Raw genomic sequence first — 18,543 nt, 5'->3', positions numbered from 1 at the left:
CCATTTTAAGTTTCTAGTATTTTAGTTCAGTAGTTCCTTCTGACAGACTCCTTTCCTTAACTGAGTCCATCTATGCCAGTATATTGTCTCCAACTGTGGTCACAGCATGCTGGGAGGAACAGTGTGAAGGTTACCATCCACTATCTGGAACTTTTTCATTTACTTCCCTAACTTTCCCCATAGAGGCTACTTGCTAAGAAATTTATCCAAACCCTCCTTGAATCTGCTGATACCCTCAGTCTTTACAACTTCTTCTGGGAGTGATTTCCATAAGCTCACTATATACTAGAAAGAAATGTTTTATTTGTTTTGAACAAAGTTCCATTTTTTTTCCTCAGTCCACATCCATCATCAATTTGTAGAACTCCATGACTCTTTCAATCTTATCTCACCAATCTTGAATCATATGAGGTCCGCAAGATTAAGGATTCATGCAGTATTTTTGTATTTTGTTTTTCTAGGTGACATCACTCACCCTGTTTGTCACCCATTATCCACCAGTGTGTGAACTAGAGAAAAGTTATCCACAGGAAGTAGGAAACTATCACATGGGCTTTCTGGTAAATGAAGAAGAGTGTGAACAGAGTCCAGGTATGTACATTTCAAGCATTAACTTTTGTCTCAGTGTTAGGAGTTGAACTAAAGACAAGAGTACATTTGAATAATAATCAAGTGAGAAGCAGCATAGCATTGTGGAAAGAATATGGGGCTGAGAGGCAGGACCTGGCTTCTGATCCTGGCTCTGCCAATTGCTCTGTGACCTTGGGCAACATCTCTGTGCCTTGGTTTCCTCAGCTGTAAAATGGGAATTAAATACTACTCCCTCCTACTTAGACTCTGAGCACTCTGTCCAACCTAACTTCTATCTACCCTAGTTCTTAGAACAGTGGTTGAAACATAGTAAGTGCTTAACAAATACCAAATGATAATAATAATAATAATAATGGTGGGAGAGAGCCAAGTAGGAGAGAGCAAAGAGAAGAAGTGACAGAAAACAAATAGAGGGAGGTGGCGGCATTAATAGCAGTAATATTGTAGTACTGTATCCACTCCAGTCCATACTCCATTCTGCTGCCTGAATCATTTTCCTTCAAAGATGTTCAGATCATGTTTCCCCACTCCTCAAGAAACTCCAGTGGTTGCCCATCCACCTCCGTATCATGCAAAAATTCCTCACCATTGGCTTTAAAGCACTTAACCACCCTGCCCCCTCCTACCTCACCTCAGGGCTCTACTAATACAACACAGCCTGCACACTTAGTTCCTGTGGTGCTAACCTTCTCACTGTACCTCAATCTCGTCTGTCTCGCAGCTGCCCTCTTGCCCACATCCTACCTCTGGCCTGGAATGCCCTCCCTCCTCAAACCAGACAGATAATTGCTCTCCCCCATTTCAAAACCTTATTGAAGGCCCATCTCCTCCAGGAAGCCTTCCCTGACTGCGCCCTCCTCTCCTCTTCTCGCACTCCTGTCTGCATCGCTCATTCTTGCTCCTCCATTCATCCTCCCTCCCTTCCCCACAGTATGTATGTATGTATGTATCTATATTAATGTCTGTCTCCCCCTCTAGACTGTGAGCTCACTGTGGGCAGGGAATGTATCTGATATATTGTACTCTCCCAAGCACTTAGTACAGTGCTTTACACACAGTAAGTGCTCAATAAATATGATTATTCATAATCATAATGATCATATTGAGCACCTACTGAGTGCAATGCACTATACTAAGGGCTTGGGAAGAAAAACAAGAGCACAAAACACATTCCCTTTGCATTCTAATGAGGTAAAAGGGAAAGAAAGAATACTGAGTGGGAGAGGCCCATAAAGGATAAAATCAGGAAAAGGACAGGGACTATCTGGGAGAGGGATATAAAGTGTCGGGAAGACTGCAAGACAATTAATTAGAACAGAAGAGAGACCCAGCAGGGCAAAGAATGACAGGCACATGGCATAACAGAAAGTAAAATCAAGGGGCAGTCAAAAAGGAGAATGAAATGGGGAATTGAGGAGACACAAAAAGAGTGACACAGAGAGAGGGCAAGGATAGAGAAAAATATAGAGAAAGGAAAACCAAAGGATGGATGAAGAGACAAGAGATTAAATCAATAGAAGTGTTGAGGGGTTCTAGAGGGAGAAGAGGAGGTTGGCAAGGGAGACAAAAAGAATAACAAGAAGATAACTCTGGAAGAGAAGAAAAGAAAAACTGAAAGAACAGCTAGAAGAAGGAAAGTCAATTTTTAGTGAAAGAGATATAATTTAATAACATTTAAAAATATACCTAATCAATAAAACCACTTATTTTTAGGGAACCAAAGTGAAATCCGAATTATGACCAACTTGTCTATAGATCTTCACTTGATACCTGGTTAATATATTTAAAATTTTAAAATATGCATTTACCTTAGGTTAATTACCTTTCAATTCTTGTTTATGCAAGGCCTCTCAGGATAGACTCTTGAATACCCTGCCACCATTTCCCAGTCTTAGTCAATGCTAATATTACTCTGCTGGGGTAAATCAGAGAAGTGACTGCAGGGTCCACTTCCAAAAGGCTGTAATAATCATTTGTAGTTGCCCAGGGGATTGCTGAGAATTAAAGCTCCAGCAGCCCCCAAGGCAACTAAGCATAAGAAGCAGTGAATTCCAGAAATGATTCATGACCTTGACCATTACACTGTAAGCTCTCTTTGGACCGGGAGAGAATCTTTTGCTTCTGTGGTGCTTTCCACAGCCCTTATTGTAATGCTCTGCACTTGGATTTGCATCCTTTTTCACTCCTCCCTCAACCCCACAGCACTTATGTACGTATCCGTAATTATGTATTTATATTTATGTATGGTCTCTGTGGGCAGGGAACGTGCCTATCAGCTCTGTTATATTGTACTCTCCCAAGAGCTCTGCACACAGTAAGAACTCAATAAATATGATTGCTCGATTGTTGCTACCTCTGTTACTCGAACTTCTCCAACTACTAATTTAGCCTGGGCTCACTCTTGACCAGCACTGCCCAAACCACCCAGTCCAAAATCAGAAGGCGACCTGAACCTGATTGGATAGGTTTGGCACTGTACCAACCCACCCTAGCATCGGGATCTTGGAAACTAGTTGATCCAGCTTCTTAGTCTCCCCTAATGCTGGTGATACTGCCTCCCTGAAGTGGAGTGGTATTTAGTTTTGTTGTGAGTTATTTATTATTCATCATCAGTGGTATTCATTGAGCACTTACTATGTGCAGAGCACTGTACTAAGTGCATGGGAGAGTACAGTATAACAGAGTTGGCAGATACATTCCCTGCTCACCACGAGTTTACAGTCTATTATTATTGTAAGTAGGGGAAAGGTGTTCTCACATAAAGAAAAAACAATATTTCACCCTTTTTACAGCATTTGAAATCCCAGAATGTTTTCATTCATTCATTCAATGGTATTTATTGAGCGCTTACTATGAGCAGAGTACTGTACTTAGCACTTGGAATGTACAGTTCGGCTACAGATAGAGGCAATCCCTGCCCAATGATGGGCTTGGAGTCTATTCGTGTGTAATAAACAACTGTGATTTTGTTTTCTTCTGGATGCAGATCTTAAAGTAAAGACAACTTCAGTGTCTTGGTTTTTAATTTGACTCATTTAAAACTCAGGACTTGGTTTAGCTAATTCTCATGGAGTTTTTGTTCTTTTTATTCTGTAGGATCTGAAGATGAGCAAACCCCTGAATTTGTCACTTTTCTTTATCAATTAACTAGAGGAGTTGCTGCAAGGAGTTACGGACTAAATGTAGCTAAACTGGCCGATGTTCCTGGAGAAATCTTAAAGAAAGCAGCTCACAAATCCAAAGAACTTGAGGAGTTGGTAAATATGAAAAGGTCAGAATAATCATGCGGTAATTTTTTTTAAGATTATAATGAAACCTTCCAACGTGATTAAAGGAGGGGGTTCTTCAATCAATTAACATCAAAATAGTTTCTCCAGATTGGCTGAAACACTTTGTTATGGTTAATTGAAACAACTCTGGGCAAACCTCATATAAAAACTTGCTGGCCTCTTAAATAAGAACTTTATATGTGAAATTTAAAAAATTTTTTCTAGCAGTCATCCTACTAAAAGTTTAAATTAACTACTCAGTTTAGTCCTTGAAAATTAAAATACATGTAGATTTCTAAAAATGAAAGAGTTTGGGCAAAATTATAGAAATTACAGTTTATAATTGTCCCATTACTTTTGGGCAGGAATTGGGTAATTTCCCCTAAGGGGCAAAGATAAGAGGAGGCCAGAGATGGGGTCGGAGTGTTATGTGGCAGTTCCCAAGTGGCAACTTTTAAATAATGCTCCTCTTTTGGCACAAGTATTGTTTTGACTTTTTTTTAATGGTATGTGCTAAGTATCTACTATGTACCAGTAGATACAAGCTCATCAGGTTTGGTACAGCCCATTCCCGTGTAGGGCTCACAGTGGTAATCCCCACTTTACAAATGAGGTAACTGGGGCCCAGAGAAGTTAAGTGACTTGCCCAACGGCACACAACAAGCAAGTGGTGGAGCTGGGATTAGAGCCCAGGTCCTCCTGACTCCCATGGCCATGCTCTATCCACTGAGCCATGCTGCTTTTCGACTGCTGGCAATGGCACTCTTTAGCTTCCAAGCCTGGTGCTCTGAGTTCCAAACTCACATTATTGCCATTCACCTGAGCAAAGATCCAGCAAAATAGGAAAAAGAGTAGCAGGGGCCATGCCGACATCTACTGGGCCAAGCAGAATGTATACCAATAATAATAATAATTGTGGTGTTTTTTACACGCTTACTACATGCCAAGCGTTCTTGGCGGTGGATTTAATACAAGGTCGTCAAGGTGGACAGAGATTGGGTCCCACATGGGGCTCACAGTCTTAATACCCATTTTACAGATGAGGTAACTGAGGCCCAGAGAAGACACGTGGCAGAGCCAGGATTAGAAGCCACATCCTCTGACTTCCATACCCATGCTCTTTCTTCCAGGCCATGCTGCTTCTCACTCTCTGGTTTTCCAGTGCCTGCCACAGGCTATTCTGGAATATTGTTAGCAAACCTTATTTGCTCCTCCTAATAGTCACCAGATTTGAATAATGGAAGGTGTGTAGATATTAACACTTATTCTTTTTAAGATGAGAAATAACAAAATGCAAGTTGACAGAAAATTATTCCATCCTTGAATGATGTGTCCTGTGAAATGATGTCAACTTCTGTTAACTTTATGATGTTTCCCTGGGATCTCTTCTGAAATATCAAACCAAAAAAGAACTTAGCAGTGCAATAAATATAGGCCCCTTTTTAGTGACCACAAATAATCTTGACAGGAAATATTCCAGGGAGAAATTGATGGGAACTAATTATGTATGAGTTCTCAGAGATTCATTTGGAGCTCAGTACATTCCAAAATTTAATCCTTTTTGGAAAAGAAAGTAAAACCATAAAAGCTTAATATATAAAAGTTATGTATGATAGATTGCAGAAAATGTGACAGCTTCTGTGTTTTTATGTTATAAAGCCTGTAACTCCCAAGTAGTAAAAATTGTGATTTCTTATAAAAAGTCTCAAGTCTTCTACCTGGCAAGTGAGGTCCTGTAATCTATAAAATCAGCCTTGAGATAATAGGTGGTACTGTGATAAATCATGCTGTACAGTAGCAATAAAGTAGGATTTAATACTTTATCTCTTTGGGAAAAACATACTTGTGGCACTTGATTATGGATGGCTGGAGCTATTTCATTCTCTGAGTTAATCCTTTCACCTTAGTTAGGATTTATTGTGCCTAAATATTTCCTTTATGATTCCAAATGACTGATTCAGTAGGATTTTGATTTTGTAATCTCAAGAATTGTTTTAACCATTAGTGTATCTTTTTTAAAAATTGCAGTAATTGTATTTTTTTTCTTTTCAGAAAACGACTAAAATCATTTGTAAAATTATGGAATATAAATGATGCTGTGGCGTTGAAAGAGTGGGCAAATCAGAGTGAAACAGATTGAACTTGGGACCGCTTTTCGTGTCTATTTTACTGTCTCATTTGAAGAATGCATCAGTGGAAAGAAAAAAACCCTATTTAAAATATAGTTCATCAGTGACAAATGCAAAGCCCCAGCCTGTCAATCAGCTATTTTTCACAGGATTGTAGCTGAATTATGTCTGTTGGGGGTTTGCTTATTAAAAATGAAGGCCAAGATTTGCAGACAATATTTTATTAGCTTCCCTTTTCCATGATTTTAAAAGGTGTCACCTGGAGTTTTACATATTAAGAAGTTTGTGCCTGTGTAATTTTAAAAAAACTTCACTGATAAGTTAGTAAAGTCTGAAGGAAAACGTTTTTTTTAATGAAATAAAGCATGATGTAAACATGGCCATTGAGATTTTTGTTTTGTCAGTAAAATCTTAGTTTACCTTTTCGCTTCCAGCATGTTGTCATCTGAACCAGTTGAGACCAGCAGCCTCCAGTTCATTGAAAATGTTTAGGCTGAGCTTGTAAGCTGAATATACAAGTAAAGAATCTAAAACCCCCCCACCCCACCCTCAACCTCCCCGTACTGTCTCCAGCCCCCTTGGCTGTCCAACCTGGAGTGTGGCTGCCTGTCTGGATATCCCTCTGTCTGGGTGGTTTGGCTCGGCAGAGGCACACCTCAAGTACCCGAAGGGCCTGCTTCTCCCTCCCTCCCTTCCCCTAGACTGTAAGCTGTCTCCCTCAGTGCTCACTTCAGCACCAATTAAATACAATCCCTCATAATAACTTTTAAGTATATATATTTACTATACTTACTTTCTCCTATCTGCAATTTATTTGTGTCTGTCTCCACTAGATTGTGAAATCCTTGAGGACGGTGATCACGTCTACTAATTCTGTCAAACTCCCAAGCACTTAGTACACTGTTCTGCACGCAGTAGGTATTTAGGAAATACTGTTGATTGATTGACTGGTGTTCTTAGCAGAATTCTTTCATCGTACTTGAAATGTAATAGCCTCGAGGTCACTCCAAGGAGGAACAGTCAGTCTCACCGGGAAAATAAGAGAACAGAACTGAAAGGGCTATTCATTCATTAACCAGTATCAATTAAACACTTACTCAGAGTACTGTTCTGAGGTTTAGGAGAGTACAATAAAGACACAGTCCCTGTCTACTAAGAGTCTATGAAGAGAAAACAGGAATTTAGATACAGTTAAAAAAGATAGATTTAAATGAGAAGAGGCCCTGTTATGGTCACAATTTCAAGAGTTTTAAAAAATTAAGGATTAGATTTGATGAATGCATTTGTGATTTTTTTTCAAGCCCTTACTGATTGGGTAATTTTATGCTTGTATTTAATTATATTTATTGAGCGCTTATTGAGTACAAGGCACTGTACTCAGCTCTTGGGAGAATATGGTATAAGAGTTGATAAACATGTTCCCTACCCACAGCCAGCTAAGGCCACTGCTCTACAACAAAATGCCACAATGAGAGGCCTGATTTGTCCATTTTCTGTGACAAGAAATAAGCTAACATGAGTTCCTCAATTTGAACTCAGCTGACATGATTTATCTAATATCTTTTATGAACAAAACAAAACTTTTTCTTTCAACTCTGAGCCATATTCTGCCAGATGAGATCATTTACTCCCTATGTGTAAAATGGGTACATTAAAAGTGGTGATAACTCTCCCAGCATGCTAAGTTTCCTTTTAATAATGCATCAATAGTACTCTAGGGTAATGAAAAATCAGTGCAATTCTGAAAATGCCTCGTTTATGGGGAAAAGTTTACCCACCTAGGAAGATTTGGCAAATAGCACTCTAATGACAAAAAAGGCCTATTCCTCTTCTATCCCTCTTCAGGGACCAGGGATTTAAAGATTGGGAGATTTGGTATAAACTACTAATGTAATGCTAAAAGTATAATTTTACATAATCTGTTTGGGAACCAATTATCTCTCTGTCACTACATTCCGGGCATCAAGCAGCAGCAGTAGTCAACTGGCAGCACGAGGAGCCAGCCTGGATTGGGGCTGCACTGTACCCTTCTGCAGAAGCGGGGAACTCATCTTCCTTGATGTCTGAAGCATCCTCCCCAATTGCCTGACACTGTCATTGCTGCATCACTGTAGCAGAAGCTCTTTTGATTATCCCTGTAATTTCCTCTCATACATCTTTTATGGATTTGAATAATTTAATAATTTCAGCCAGTTGGATCCTTGTGGGCAAATTTCCTTTGGTTTTCTAGAGCTTCAGTGGTAAACAAAGAACTAGATCCTAAAATGGGAAGAATCTAAAGTGACCAAGTGATCTGGCCATAGTCTGTTTTTTTTTTAGGGGGTTGGTTGGTGTTTTTTTTTGTCTTGGGGAGTGGAGGGTTTGCTTGCAATGTGCCAGACACTGTACTAAATGCTGGGATAGATTCAAGCTAATCAGGTTGGACACAGTCCATGTCCCAAATGGGGCTCAGAGTCTTAATCCCCGTTTTACACATGAAGTATCTGAGGTCCAGGGAAGTTAAGTGACTTGCCTGAGGTCACACAGCAGACAAGTAGTGGAGCTGGGTTTAAAACCCAGGTTCTCTGACTCCCATGACTGTGCTTTATCCACTAATAATAATAATAATGATTGCGGTATTTGTTAAGCACTTACTACATGCCAGGCACTGTACTAAACACTGAGGTAGATACAAGGTAGTTGGGTTGGTCCCAGTCCCTGTCCCACTTTGGGCTCACAGTCTTAATCCCCATTTTACAGATGAGATAACTGGGCCACACTGCTTCCCAGTGTTCAGTGTCTAGGCCATCTAAGCAAGGGCTCATCTAACCTATTTATAAAATTCTCCAGAGTTGGAGATCCCACAGAATCAGACAAGGGATGGAGGTGTAACAAAGTCCTTCTTTATGTTCAACCCACCTCTTGTGCTTCCAGTTAAGATCATGTTCTCTTGCTTTTTTTTCTGAGGTAACTGAGAACAGATGAGCAATCTCCCTATTATGTGACTTTGTTTATTGAAAAACTAGAACTAAGTCATTCCTTGCCTCTCCTAGGCTAAACCAGCCCAATTCCTTTTACCTTTGTCCTTTTTTCTAGCTCCCTTCCAGGTCTTGCACATCCTTTTCACAGCATGGCTCAGTGAAAAGAGCACAGGCTTGGGAGTCAGAGGTCATGGGTTCGAATCCCGCCTCTGCCTCTTGTCAGCTGTGTGACTGTGGGCAAGTCACTTAACTTCTCTGTGCCTCAGTTACCTCATCTGTAAAATGGGCATTAAGATTGTGAGCCTCACGTGGGACAACCTGTTGACCCTGTATCTACCCCAGTGCTTAGAACAGTGCTCTGCACATAGTAAGCGCTTAACAAATATCAACATTGTTTTCAAAATGAAAAGATCCAACACAGAGATAATGCTGTTATAAGGACAACATGGACAAAAGTAGCAGGAGGGCTACCGGAATCAGTCAATCATTTACTGAGTGCAGAGCACTGTAGTAAATGCTTGGGAGAGTACAATATGACAGAGTTGGTAGACATACTTCCTACCCATAATGAGTTTACAGACTAGACGGGGAGACAGAAATTAATAGAAATGAATAAATTACAGATATGTACATAAATGCTGTGGGCCTGAGGGGTGAATAAGGGTTCAAATCCAAGTGCAGGGATGTCATTGAAATGAGTGGGAAAAGAGGAAACTCATGAGGGCTTGGTCCCAGCCCTGGGTTGTTCTACTTCAATTAATGGATCCCACCATCACATTAGGTTTTTCAAAAAGATCAGCATCACATTGCCCCCTTGTTCAGCTAAAACTCCTTCCTCCAACTATAACACTAATGTGCCCAGCTAATTTCTCCCCCATTTTGTCTCCCTGTGGCACTTTTTTGCTTCCAGCCTTGTTCTTGTACTAAATGAACTTAATGGGCCCGAGAGTCAGGAGGACCAGGTTCTAATACTGGCTCTGCCACTTGACTGCTGTGTGACCTTGGACAAGTCACTTTACTTCTCTGTGCCTCAGTTCCCTCATCTGTAAAACGGGGGGAATGATAATAAGAAAAAGAATGGTATTTAAGTGCTTACTATGTGCCAAACACTGTTCTAAGTGCTGGGGTAGATACAAGATAATCAAGTTGTCCCACATAGGGCTCACAGTCTTAATCCACAATTTACAGATGAGGTAACTGAGGCACAGAGAAGTTGTGACTTACCCAAAGTCACACAGCTGACAAATCTGTGCGTCTAATGTGAGATAATGGACTGTGTCCAACCTGATTAGCTTGTATTTACCCTAGCGCTTAGTACAGTGCCTGTCACATAGCAAGTACTTCAATACCACAAAATGAGAAAAAAATATCATTAATAATAATACCAATCATTATTATCGAACCAAGATTTGTCCTCTCTCAGATGGTGGCGTGACACCTACCGGCTACCAATCCTCCAAACAACAACCCATTAGGCAAGATAGCAACTAACAAAAGGATGATCCTGAGCACAGTTAAGTGCTCCGGGCCCCAACCGTATGCCAGCTTCCCTGCCAAACCAATCCCTGCACTGTAGCTTGTCTCTGCCATCCATAGCACCACTCTGGGGGCGCCTCTGGCTCATCCCATTGACAGCCACCATCCTGCTTCCCTACCAGGCACTTCCACATTCTGGTGAGTGGCAGGGCGGTGGGCATCCTTGAGCCCTAAAGTGCTCATACTGCCTTGGAGCCCATTGTGGTATGTGCTCCCACTCTGTCTTGATATCACTCCCAAAGAGAAATGGTCTGTCAAGCCTTCTATAGTGTTGATGACAATATCCTGCAGGGCTTATCCAAACAATTACTATTCTTTCCTTACTGAAGTCTGAATATATTAATATATCGCTTCTCACACTTAAATTGGACTGGCATAACTCACAAATATCTCCTGAATGTTGCTCAGTACCTTCACAGAGACTGATACTGAAAGTAAGATGATCAGTCTGTAACAGTTTATACTTTTCCTTAATCAGTAGTATTTATTGAGCACCTACCATTTGCACAGCACTGTACTAAGCTCTTGGGGAATTACATTAGAATAGGAATGACATTTTCTCTTTTCCATTGTTCAGAGACTTCCGTTCTCTGTGAGCTGGCAGAATGAATGCGATGCTCTGCAGTTACCTCGGAAATTCCATTATCCAAAATGTATATCAGTTAGGCCCTTCTGATTGTGATGGTGTTTGTTAAGCACTTACTATGTGCCAAGCAGTGTAATAAACAGTGTACTAAGCACTGAACATTACTAATTATTATTATTAATTGCCAAGTCATTTCTGATTCATAGCGACTCCATGGATATACGTTCTCCAGAATGTCCTATTGTCTGCCATAATCTGCAAGCTTTCTAATGGGTCTTCTGTTATCGTTGTTATGGTCTCTATCCATCTAGCTGTGGGTCTGACTCTTCCTTGTTTTTCCTGGACTTTTCCTAGTATTAGTGTCTTCTCCAGAGAATTAGTCCTCCTGATTGTGTCCAAAATATGCTATTCTAAGTAACGTCATTGGGCTTCCAAAGACCACTTTGATTTAATTTGCTCTAAAATCCATTTGTTTATCTTTCGGGCAGTCCGTGGTATTTGCAAAAGTCTTCTCCACCACCACATTTCAAAATAATCAATGTTCTTTCTATCCTGTTTTTCCACTGTCCAGCTTTTGGATCCATACATCACTAATTACATCATACTATACTGTGGGGTAGATACAAGATAATCAGGTCAAAGAGTTCCTGTCCCACATGTGGCTCACAGTTTAAGGGGAAGGGGGAACAGGAATGTAATCTCCATTTTTAAAGATGAAGAAATTGAAACCCACAGAAGTGAAGTGACTTGACCAAGGTCACACAGCAGGCAAGTAATGGAGCCCAGATCCTCTGACTTCCCAGCTGGGCTCTTTAGTAATTCTCAACCATTTCTGACCCCATTCCTACATCATTCCTACGTTTATTTCATATACCTACCCCTTAACCACACTGGCTGATCATAGTTGTGTTCTTTCATAAAGTCAGAAAAAAGGGGGGAAGACCATCCAATCAAAGTCTTTGCTTTTTTAGTTGCATGCATTTGTCCCACTAGAAAATGGAAAAAAAGGTTAGATTTTTAAGAAAAATTAATTATTAATAAAGGGAATCAAATTTGAGATACTTTGATATTTAATTCAGTTTTAAGCCTTTAGTGATGATCATTATTCTCTGCATGTTCTCAGTGCTTGTGTACTGTTAGAATCAGAAATCTTTTAAAAAGAGGGAAATTTCTAGAGATTGAAAGTGTTATGGAGAGAGCCAGCAAAAGCATTCAAGCGGCACGCACTTGCATATATTTAAATACAAATAAATAAATTATTTTCTCTTTATTAAAATAACATTGACTTGTCTGATTGTCTGGTAAGATACTCCCTTGACATATAGGTGCTAAGTATTGTCATTGGTGGTGACAGCAATGATTAGAATTAGATTCATTCAGGTTAAGATTAGCCAGAATTAAATTCTGAGATTACTGTGATATATATATACACATATAGATTTATGTTTAGTAAATATATATGATAGAATATTTCATATTTATATTGAATAAACACAAATATATCTATAAATACATACGTGTGTATGTATAAATATATGAAATATACCCACATACATACAGAGATGCAAATCAAAGGTAAGACTTTGGGGTAGAATGATGATGATAGTTATCCATTCTAATTAAGTCCTGTTCTTATCTAGTTAAAAAAAGTTGAGTTGATATGATCACCACACTTTTGAATATCACAATGCTAATTAATAACCAAGCAAGCCTTGAGTGTTGAATGATATTCAAAGTGACCCAATAAATAAATTTCAAATGACATCCAGGTAATCAAGATAATCAGTTTTGGGTGTGGTAAATGAACAGTAGAGAGAGTCACTTAAAAGTGATATGATTGTTTTTTCCTTTTCTTAATAACCAACTGTGTAATTGGATTTCATCCAGATTACTGAATAGTTTGCAGATATGTAATTGCAAATTAACATAGCACAGACACAAATCTCTGTCTGTTAATACTACCTTTCTTCTTAGTAACAAACAACTGATCTAAGAATTTTCATCCTTTTAAACCACTTTTAAAACCTCATTCTAATGGTGTTTTAAGCAGCCAAGATGTTCTTTACCCACACAGGTAGACCATACAGAACAGAAAGCAATAATACAATAATTTTCCTAATGGAATTGGCTTTTCTATTTCTGGTATGTTGGTCATGTAGCAGCTCAGAAAAAAATGTTCTAATGGCAGAAATTTTAATCTATTGGAAACTCATGTGATCAATCAGGGAAGATTCAAGGAATTTTGATGATCCTTGTTTAATTGCCTGGCTGATGTTTCACTTAAGAAAATAAATCCAGTGATTTGCCTGACTGCTTCTCCTTTTCTAATTTTGGAGTTGAGGTGTCTGCTCCAGGTACTCCCACCTGTGAGAACAAAGAATCCCTTTTAAACTGCAGAAATCAATGTGCAAATGACAAGTGAGGCAGTTGGCTCCTCCATTCCCTGTCGTCCTCTCTAACCAGGGAGAAGTCCTGCCCCTGCTTGAGCACAGCAGCCGGTAGTCCCCCAACAGCTGTTAAATTGCCAGACAACAGGTGAGCATTTAGACCTACAGCCTTCTTGGTGGAAACCATGAGGAGCCCAAGGGCTGTTCCCTCGCAGCAGTTTTAGTCTATATTTTTTATTCTTGTTTTGAATTCCTGTTCTTGCTTCATTGACCCCATTATTTGTTTGCTTCGGAGGCTATCGTCAGCTTCCAGCCTTTTAGACCTGAACTCTCTGTGGGCCTGGGACCATGTCTAAAGTTAATATCCTAGTACTTTTCCTGGTTTGCTTTGTGTAGTACTTTGCACAAAGCAGCTAACAATCAATCAGTGGTATTCATTGAGTGCTTACTATGTTCAGAGCACTGTTCTAAGTGCTAGGGAGAATACAGTACAACAGAATTGGTAGACACATTGTCTACCAGAATTGTCCACAATGAGTTTACAGTCAAGAGGGAGAGACAGACCGTAATATGAAGTGGTTTATAACAAATATCTTGAATGATAAAAATCCTAATCATCGTTGGTAAAATCAAAACCAAAAGAAAGCCCACTAATAATAAGCCCAGTTTTTTTTTTAACTGGTTGGATTAGAAATAGATTTCTTATTACCAGCATAATTATCTGACAAACAGTGAGGCTTAGTGGAAAGAGTGCAACCCTAGTAGTCAAAGGACCTGAGTTATAATCCCAGCTCCACCACTTGCCTGCTGTATAACCTTGGGCAAGTCACTCAACTCCTTTTTCTGCCTCAGTTTCCTCATCTGAGAAATGAGGATAAAAATACCTGTTCTCCCTCTAACTGTGAGCTCCAGGTGGGCTGGGACCTGTGTCCAACCTGATTACCATATATCCATCCCAGGGCTTAGTACAGTACTTGTCACATACAGAAAGCAATCTGCTTTCTGGAAGAAAAGCATCATTCTTGAATTTCACTTTACTCCACCTGTGGTTAGGAAATATCAAAAGTCTTCAAACACAGTGCCTGCATGACTACTGAGCTTTAATGGTGTTTGATAGATTTAAGGGTGACTTAGTGAGGTCACCTACTCTGTTCCCTCTGCCTTCTGGAAGGACCTTATCAAGCATCATTATCAGTGGTATTTATTGAGTGCTTATGGTGTGCAGTGCACTCTATTAAGCTTTGGGGAGTACAGTACAACAGCTGGTAGACATGAATGAATTTACACTCTAGAGGGGGAGACAAACATGACTGTGGATAAATAATTTTTAATATATAATTCATAAATATGTACATAAGTGCTGTGGGGCTGAATATGGGGCAAATATCAAATGCCCAAAGATCACAGATCCAAGTGCATAGATGACATAGAAGGGAGAAGGAGCTGGGGAAAGGCGGGCTTAATCAGGGAAGTCCTCTTATAGGCATTGTGACCTTAATAAGGCTTTGAAGATGGGGAGAGTGGTGGTTTGGCACATATAGAGGGGGAGGGAATTCCAGACTAGAGGGAGGTCCAGGAAAAGGGTTGGTAGTAACCTAGACAAGATTGAGGTACAGTGAGAAAGCTGGCATTAGAGGATTGAAGTGTGTGGGCTGGGTTGTAGTAGGAGGTCAGTGAGGTGTAAGGTAGGAGGGAGCAAGCTGATTGAGAGGTTTAAAACTGATGGAAAGAAGTTTCTGGTTGATGCTGAGTTGGATAGGAAACTACCGGAGGTTCTTGAGGAGTGGGAGGCATGGATTGAATGGTTTTTTTTAGAAAAATGAGCCGGGCAGCAGAGTAAAGTTTGGACTGGCAGGGAGGTTAGTGAGGAGGCAGATGCAGTAGTCATGGCAGGATAGGATAAGTACTTGGATCAGCGTAGTAGCGTTTTGGATGGAGAGGAAGGAGAGAATTTAGTGATGTTGTGAAGGTTGAACTGTTAGGATATGATGACAGATTGAATATGTAGGTTTGAATGAGAGAAATGTATTGAAGATAATGCCAAGGTTATGAGCTTGTGAGATAGGGAGGATAGTGGTGTTTTCTGCAGCAATGAGAAAGACAAGGGAAGGAAAGTATTTGAGTGGGACGATAAGGAGTTGTCTTTTGGGCATGTTTAGTTTACTCACCTGACTTCAGTATTCTCATTTTACCCATCCAAAGCCTTCTAGGTGTTACGAATGAGACTCGCTACCATATACAATGCAATTTGCTTCTGTAATTTGAGAGTTGCTAGGGCTATTACCTTTCTCATTCATCAGGTAATATTTCTGCTCTACAAATGAAATTTTTTCTGAGCAACCAGGCTGTCAGACTCACAAAGACACTTTGTAGCAGTTCTCCATTGAAACTCACAGGCATAAATCCTGCCAATAATTGAAGGTTGTGTGTTATATGTCTTCTCTAGCATTATGATATGCAACTATAGTTCTCAGAATCCTTTATCTTACCTAGATCACATTTAATTTCTGTAAAAGGTTTCTTCCCTCTGAGCATTTTCATTTCAACTGCACTAGAAATGTTCAAGGTATAATGAAGAACATTCAAATATCCTCTCCCCCGCCCCTTCCTATCACCTCAGCCCACTCACCCAACTCTCTCCTCCATCAATCAGCTCCTGGAATCCCAGCTCCTTTGGGATTACTTAATCCTCTCCTCTTTTCCCTCCCCTCCACCCAGTTTACTATTAAATATGCAGTTTCCAAATCTCCTTCTTCAATCTCCAGTTCTTCAGAATGTGCATGCCCCATGAGTTTCACAGTGGAGGCACTCTATTTTATCTATTGGTTCCTTTTTAATAATAATAATTATAATAATTATGGTATTTGTTAAATATTTACTATGTGTCTTCCATTGTTCTAAACCCTGGGGTAGATAAAATATAATTGGGTTGGACATAGTCCCTGTCCCTCATGGGGCTCACAGTGTTGATCCCCATTTTACAAATGAGGGGACTGGGACACAGAGAAGTTAAGTGACTTGCCCAAGGTCACACAGCAGACAAGTGGCAGAGCCAGGATTAGAATCCATGACCTCTGACTCCCAGGCCCATGCTCTATCCACTATGCCATGCTGCTTGTGTCCTCTGCCTTGGAATGTGATTCTCAAGGATGGGGATTGGGTCAGTTTAGCCCATGGGCATTTGATAAGTGCTTTTGGATCATAAAATTTAATCCACTTGAAATAACTTGCAACATTTGAACCCCCAAAAGGCAGAAATAACAGACTTTTTCTTAATTTTCTTGTGATCATTTATATTTCTTTTAGTTTTTGGTAATGACATCACTGATGTCATGCTTATTTGAAAGAAGATAGTCATCAAGCAACAGACCATTTGAGGTAGTTGGAAGTAGAAACGTCAGAAGAAAAATATTCTTCTTTCTGACAGAGCAATCTGCTTCAGGATTTCATAGAAATCTAGCGGTTGAGTCGCAAATGAGGATGTTAGGAAGATGGCTTTGTGAGTCAGTAGAAAATGTGTAACTACAAGGGTTAGTTTGTATTCATAATCAAAACCTGGGGACCGCTGGTCATGACCAGATCTAGCTGTGATTCCCTGGAGGAAGTTCAGTCCTAAGAGGGAAAATTATAGAGAGATCAGATCAAACAGGTGGAATTCATAAGGTTCCATGGCAACCTGTTGGAAGTCTCATCCTGATGAAGTGAACTGTGCTTGGCTTTCCACATCTGGGGATTGACCCTTCCTTGTTCCCAACACAGCTTTTCTATGCCGCCTTTCCATACCCTGAATGCAGAAAGTGAGTGGGAGGGGTGGTACTGACTTTGACAGGAAGCATGCTGTAACTAGGGTGCTTCAACAGATAACTGTTTGTAGAAAGAGGATGAAACTAAATAGGGCCTGTACAATGAGAGCCTATAAAGAAAGTTGGAACTGCCTGTACCTCCCACTTCTTTTCCAGAGTCCCTTTTTCACCTTCCCTCTTGACTTTTCCTCTCCTTTCCCTCCTTTCCCCCCTTTCTCTTCTATAGTCTTTTGCTTATTGACAATTCTGTTTTGAATGCTGCTGAATAGCATGCATCCTAATGGATCCAGATAGAATTGTTTTTGCAGTCAAGAAGTCAAATCAAGTCAAGTGGTATTTATTGAAAACTTACTATTTGCAGAGCACTGTACTTATCACTTGGGAGAGAACAATAAAGTTGGAAGGCATGATCCCTGCCCTCAAGGAGTTTACAATCTAAGGGGGGAGACAGATATTAAAATAAATTGCAAATAGGGGAAGCAGCAAAATATTAGGATATGTACGTAAGTACATAGTACTTGGAGGAAGAGTGAGTATCAAAGTGCTTGGGGGCAGAGGTTTAAGTGCATAGGTGATGCAGAAGGCAGGGAGAATAGGTGGGAGATGGGAGGTTAGTCAAGGACGGCTTCCTGGAAAAGGCATGATTTTAGTAGAACTTTGAAGATGGGGAGTGGTGATCTGCCAAATATGAAGGGGGAGTGAATTCCAGGCAGTAGAGAGGATGTGAGCGAGGAGTTGTCAGGGAGAGACAAGATCAAGGCACAGTAAGTAAGTTAGTGTTAGAGGCACAAAGTTTGTGGGCTTGGTTGAACTAGAAGATGAATGTGGTTAGGTAAGAGTGAGAGCTGACTGAGTGCCTTAAAACTGACTGTGAGGAGTTTCTGATGCAGAGATGGATTGGCAAGCACTGGGGGTTCCTGAGGGGTAAGAGGTGAACAGGGGTGAACTGTGTGCAGAATGATATTTTGGAAAAATGATCCAGGAAGCAGAGTGAGTTATGTACTGAATGAGGGAGAGGGTAGAAGCAGGAAGGTCAGTGAGAAGGCTGATGCAGAAGTCGAAGAAAGATTTGACAAGTGTTTGGACCATCTTGATAACATTTTGTAACAGTTTGTACCATCTCTATGTGGACAATTCCCAAATCTTCTTGTCCAGCCCCAACCTCTCTTTTTCTCTGCAGTCTTGCGTTTCCTTCTGCCTGCAGGACATCTCTATTTGGATATCCCACTGACACCACACACTTAACATGTCCAAAACAAAAAGCCTCATCTTCCCACCCACA

At 40.3% G+C, this 18,543-nt stretch overlaps 1 protein-coding gene across 1 annotated transcript in view; it reads left to right on the top strand.

The window, feature by feature from the left end:
• Nucleotides 1-6,370, top strand: part of MSH3 (mutS homolog 3) — a 109,021-nt gene extending 102,651 nt beyond the window's left edge. The window contains exons 22-24 of the mRNA XM_039911283.1: nt 462-591; nt 3,688-3,862; nt 5,913-6,370. Of these exons, the coding sequence (XP_039767217.1) occupies nt 462-591; nt 3,688-3,862; nt 5,913-6,000 (393 nt within the window). The 3' untranslated portion in view covers nt 6,001-6,370. The remainder of the gene's footprint in view (nt 1-461; nt 592-3,687; nt 3,863-5,912) is intronic.
• The last annotated feature ends 12,173 nt before the right edge of the window (nt 6,371-18,543 follow it).

This window comes from Ornithorhynchus anatinus, chromosome 1 (assembly GCF_004115215.2).
Source record: "Ornithorhynchus anatinus isolate Pmale09 chromosome 1, mOrnAna1.pri.v4, whole genome shotgun sequence".
NCBI classification, from domain to species: domain Eukaryota; kingdom Metazoa; phylum Chordata; class Mammalia; order Monotremata; family Ornithorhynchidae; genus Ornithorhynchus; species Ornithorhynchus anatinus.
Note: the sequence above shows the minus strand (reverse complement) of the source record. Positions and strands in the feature narration are given on the sequence as shown.